At 27.1% G+C, this 5,993-nt stretch overlaps 1 protein-coding gene across 1 annotated transcript in view; it reads left to right on the top strand.

Moving 5' to 3' along the window:
- LOC119676072 overlaps window positions 1-3,253 on the top strand; it is a 27,605-nt gene extending 24,352 nt beyond the window's left edge. Inside the window, exon 6 of the mRNA XM_038087299.1 lies at window positions 3,098-3,253. Within this exon, the coding sequence (XP_037943227.1) occupies window positions 3,098-3,253 (156 nt within the window). The remainder of the gene's footprint in view (window positions 1-3,097) is intronic.
- Window positions 3,254-5,993: the final 2,740 nt, after the last annotated feature.

Raw genomic sequence — 5,993 nt, 5'->3', positions numbered from 1 at the left:
AAATAAATGAACAAACAAACATATCAAAAATTAAGCAAACACAAAACACATACAATTGAACTTAAATTTTAATTTAAACAAAATCATTTTAATATCTCTTGAAATGTTGAACAAAATTTTAGTTATCAACCAAAATTCGCATGAAATCACTTATAAGGCAAGACTCCACACATGATAGCAGTTGTTCAGCCGGGGCAATGGGGGAAAAATCACAATTAGCAAGTTAATAAGCGAAGGCGACGCGCACTGAACATACCACCACACAGTGGTTCTTGCTAAATCCATTGATTTTCAAGTTAATCAGTCAACCTCAATACGAGGAATTCACACAAAAGCCGTTAACGCCAAAATTTATGAAACGAGATTTCAGTCTGCGGTGAAAAAAAAATAAAAAAAAATTTGCATAAACGTAAAAATCCAATTGCTACTTCTCAGTCACAGTGACAGCGTTAGTCACTCTTTACTTGTAACTGAAAAAATTACCCATAAAAACCAAAAACAAAAAAATAAAAAAAAACCTAAACTAAAATCCAGTTTAAAAAACTGAAACACAGCGGAAATCATTTAAGATTGTTTGATTTTTCGTTTATGGAAATTCTGACTGTGTTCAACTTTACTATAGCGGGTCTACCAAAAACAAAAACAAAAACACTAACAATAAAAAGATACTGACTCAAAACTCATCATACATATGTATGTATGTATCATATCATATTGATACCATAGAAATTAAGCACACAGTTGGGTGGGATGTGGGGTGGGGTGAGATGTAAACCGACACATTGCTTTGCCAGAGTGACCAATAGGCCAAAGTGACTGATAAGCATATGCCGCCACTTATGGTACTGGAAGAGGGATCTGAGGTGGGTTCTATGGGTAGAGCGTTGGGGGAATTTCATTGAGAATTTTTGTTGGGTATTAATTTAATGTGTCGACAATTAAATAAATAAACTTATAGACAGACGCTTGTGTTGTTAATTTATTAAGTATACGTTACGAATTACGAGTTACGAGTTACGTACTTGTGTGCGATGCAATTTAATTTTCAACTCAATTATAATTTACGTTTTCCAGTTAATGGAAATGAGTAAGTTAAATCGATTAATTCGACATATGAGTCTTAAAATTACGAACACAAGTTATACAAATGTATGTACGTATGTAAGTACTTAATATATAGTTATGATGATTACCAGCGAACACAGTGACAAAAAAAAATATATTATTCAAGGTGGTAGTTTGATATTTATAGAATAATTATTCATTGAATTTAGTTATAATGTAAACAAAACATGATAATCTTTATGTAATTAGTTTCATTGTAATTGATTACACCCAAGCTCAACTTCATTAGTTACATCACTAATTACATAGAAAATGGATTTGATGCCATAAATCGAGTACTTTTTTTTCACTTTTGAATAACCAAAATTAATATTAATTCATAGGTCGTATTTAATGATTAGTACATTTTTTTTTAAATTTAATAATTAAAATTTTATAAACACAAAATATTGAAATATTTCTATAACCCTTAAAGCTAGGTCTACACATAGATTCTATGAAGACTATGTTTATGCGAGTATTATGTATTTTGTCTACCTTATATATGTATAATTTTTGTAAATGCTGTATTAATTTTCTTGAATAAATAATATATAATATTAAATAAAAAAACTAATTAAACAAAATAATATTATGTTATATGATCACCAATATTCGAAATCGAATTGGCAAATAAAGAAGAAGTAGATAAGTCTATATATGACAACTATTATTACATGACTACCATGTAGTTTCTTTATCAAATTACTCCCTACAAGTCCTTTTCCTTGTTTGTTGAAACGCGAGTTAGTAACTAAAGTACTTTTACTCAATAGTGTCTGCAATAACTTGGATGATTCACTGTAACAAGTGTTCCATAGAATTATAATAAAATATAACTCAATATTTATCTCATCTTAGAAATCACTTTATTATTATCACTTTATTTTTTAGAAGTATAATCTAAGCTCAACATATCTTCCTGGACTATATAGTTAGTTTATTTAATTTAAGAGAGTACAATTCTAAATTAGTGTGAGCATCCACAGATTCCAACAATTTTACTTTGGAATCTGTGGACAATTAGTACTTTTGCATACTATCAAATCTCAAGTCTTTGTGTATATTTTCATTTCTGTTATACCATGGATTATACGTTTCGATATAATATTGTGATAAGCACAAAGTTTTCTTTACAAGTGTGAACACTTGTCGTAACACTCTTATGTTCAACACTTATCATGTTCCGTAACCACATCGAGTAACTAAATTTAGCCTACATACTCGTATAAAAATATACAAAAATTTTAAGATATCCGCAAAACTTAAGCTGATGAAACTTCGTGATGATTAGGATGTTATTGCGTTTACACTTTGCATTTGTTAGCTGTGTGAACAACAATCACTAGCGACGATTTTCACTGTAGTCCAATTATACATATATAGTCCAAGTACACTTATCAAAGCCCGTTGCTTAATCATGCATTTGGCAAGCTTTGTTTTTGTACAATATTTTAGTGTTTAATGAATACGCAACGAATAACCGGTTACTGTTCTAACTTATGATTACAAGTATATGGTACTTAGCTGTTCACACTAAGAGTTTCAGAAGTCTTTGTTTATTGGCAATTGCTGAGTTGCAATGGGCAAATTACGCTTCACTTTGTTATATTTATATACAATATATGAATATAAATAAATATACATATTCATATAATGTATATATAACTAAAAATAAACCAAAGCGAAACACCCATTGCGAGTGCGAACATTAATTAACGTGTCGAGCCGTACACATGTGCAACTATTTTAATCGCATTCAGTGCTGCTTTGTTTCAAATTTAGCTACTACGAGTTTTAAAGTAAACACTTACGAGTACGAGAACACTGTACTTTATGCAAATACCATACACTAGGTTTCTTTGCTTTATTTTTATTATTTGTTATTTATTATTGTTAGTTCTGTTGTAGTATAGTTTATTTTATCAGTTTATATAACTATTGAGAATATAAATATGTATATTAATGAAGTGTTTTCTTTTTCTATTTGCAGGAAGCGTTGTTAGCCACTAACGATAAAAACGGCTTTAAGGGATTCCGCAAACAATTCAGTGGGCGCTTCAAGCGCTTGGTTGCGAAAAAACCGGAACCAGTCACCGTCATACCACCTGAGCTGAAGCCACAGTTGAAGACCATTTACGTTTATTAATTTTAAATTAAATTTACATATAAACAAATTAAAATTGGGAAATTTACGTTAAAGCACTAAACACTTAATCAACTGAATTAAGACACTAAATTACATTAGACTTAGCTTTAGTTTGTCACCTAAACGTAGCTTTGGTAAGAGTCAAAAATTAAGAAAGAAAACAGGAAAAAATTAAATGAAGAGGAACTACAAACAAACACAAAAAAAATCATGAAGAAAATTATGTGAAGTAATTAAGAAAAAAAATTAACTAAAAAGCAAAAAGACAGTAATAAAATTGTAATTTTAAGAAAATATATGTCACATTTGCTTCATGAAGACTGAGTATAAAATTTAATAGTTAAAGAAAGTAAATTAATAAAAAAAAATAACAAAAATTAAATATGTATGAAATGTAAAAGTGAGGTTGCGTACTCTTGATGATGACTCAAGAGGAAAAGCAAAGTTTCACTTCGACAAACTTGTAAGGATTTGCAATGGATTTGCGTGATTTGAAAAAAATAAAAATAAAAATAAAAATAAAAATAAATTTAAATAAAAACAATGACTGTAAAAAGCGGAAGAAAAAACACTTAAATGTATAACTAAAATCATTTTAAAAACAAAAGACAAAATTGCAGCTGATCCTACTAAGTTTAGTTTAATTTATATATACATCTATATGTGTATATAGATATATTAATTAAAATGTATTATTAGAATCAAAAATAATTATATTTAAAAAACGAAAAAAAATTATATCAAAATTATATTTATTCGCTCACATTGAGTGACACTCTTAATTAATGAAAATGAGAATAAAATTAATCTTACAAATGAGAAATTAATTAATTTAAAATTAAGCAAAAAGTATTTTATGAATTGTGCTGTAAGAATATCAAACAAAACAAAAAGTATCGATTTATGTATTAAATATCAATGAATATTTATTTACAAATATGATACAACATCTGTTTTTAACAGTTATATTAAGATATACAACAAACAAACACACATATATCTACATTTATAAATATGTTTAATGAAATAAGGAAAAGCAATATTAATGCAAGATACGCACACTTTAAGATGTATTCAGTTTTTTGTTCTTATTTTGTTATTCTCAAAAATGAAAAGTTACTTAAATATTTACATATTTTTGTTAAACACTTACAGTATTCTTGATCTTTATTTATCATAAAATTACTTAAAAATAAAATATTTAAATGAACTTAAAAATAAAACTAAATATATAAAAATAAATAACCAGTCTTTTATTTAATCGAGAATTTTCAATTAATTTTAAGAAATTATTTTTCATCACAAAGGGCGCTCGGAAAATAACTTAATAATAAAATATCCATACAATCATTATTAATATAATGATAAATAATAAATAATTAAAAAATAAAAATATAATTAATATAAATAATATATATGTATATAAGAATAATAATAAAAAGTAATTAAAAATAATTAACTGCAAATAAAAGAATTTAATAACACTAAATAATGATAATAATAATAATAATAAAAATGAAAATAAAAAATAATTAAAAATAATTAACTGCAAATAAAAAAATTTACAACGAAATTTAAAAAAAAACCACTTCTTTCACAAATTTAATTAAAAAGGAACTTATTTTAATTAAAGTTATTAATTAGCACTTTCAAATATTAATTATTGAAAAAAAAGTACATACAAGGAATTTATTTTAATTAAAGCTGTTAATTAACACTTTTAAATATTAAATCTTAAAAAATGTGCATAAAAGAAATTTATTTTAATTAAAGCTGTTAATTAAAATTTTTAGATATTAATTATTGAAAAAAATTACATTCTAGTATGATATTACACATACTACTTTTTTTGTGGTAGTTGGAAAGTATCGACAAACACAGTGTGAGACTTTAACCCACTAAAACCAACTCTTAGAAAAGAATGGAGAAGATTTCCATCACAAAAACTTCAGAGCAGTAATTTGGGAAGAAAGTTAAAATAAAGAGGTTTAGTACTTATAATTCCAGACTTAACTAAACCATAAAGCATGGGCTTGATATAGGGTAGGGGTGGTAAGTGGTAGTTGGTAAGGCTATTACACAAACGCGGGGTTTATAAATACCTCACACGTAGAGTAATTCATTAAATACAGCTCAGGTGCAAAGAAATATTAATAATTAAATAAAAAATAAACAAATATTAACTTCATATAGATACTTTTTGTTAATTACCAAAAAAATTTACAATTATTGACTGATGTGCTCAATTTAAACATCGTCCAGGAACCGATAATAGTCACCCGAAATTGCTCTAGAAAAGAAAAAAAAATCCACAAAATAGTTTTATAAGACTGAAGTGACATTGTGTGAGATAGCTGACACCTTAAAGGTATTGGGAAGTAGAGTCTGAGCATGCGGGGTCTGTGTTTGAAGTAGGTATCACATTTGTCCACTCAGAACCAAAATCAATTAGTCATAAAGCTATAAAAATAAATACATTTCATTACGCTTGATAATAATTTTCTCACCAACCTTTTTCTTCAGATCTGGTCCCCAGAGACTGCTAGCATTAAGCAAAATGTCATTAGAGACATTAGAAAGATACTTCATGGGAAGAACTTCAGTTTAAGTGAAGATGTGACACTCACACAATCGCGGACGATGATTGTGTCTTTTTTGAATATTTTGGAATATCATTTTGGGCTTTACCAAAGGTTTAAGGTGCTTTTTAAACCGTTGAGTTCTTTTACAGTATCACAAT

Source organism: Teleopsis dalmanni, chromosome 2 (assembly GCF_002237135.1).
Source record: "Teleopsis dalmanni isolate 2A chromosome 2, ASM223713v2, whole genome shotgun sequence".
In the NCBI taxonomy this organism is placed as follows: Eukaryota; Metazoa; Arthropoda; class Insecta; order Diptera; family Diopsidae; genus Teleopsis; species Teleopsis dalmanni.
This window is presented reverse-complemented; position numbering and strand designations above follow the sequence as displayed.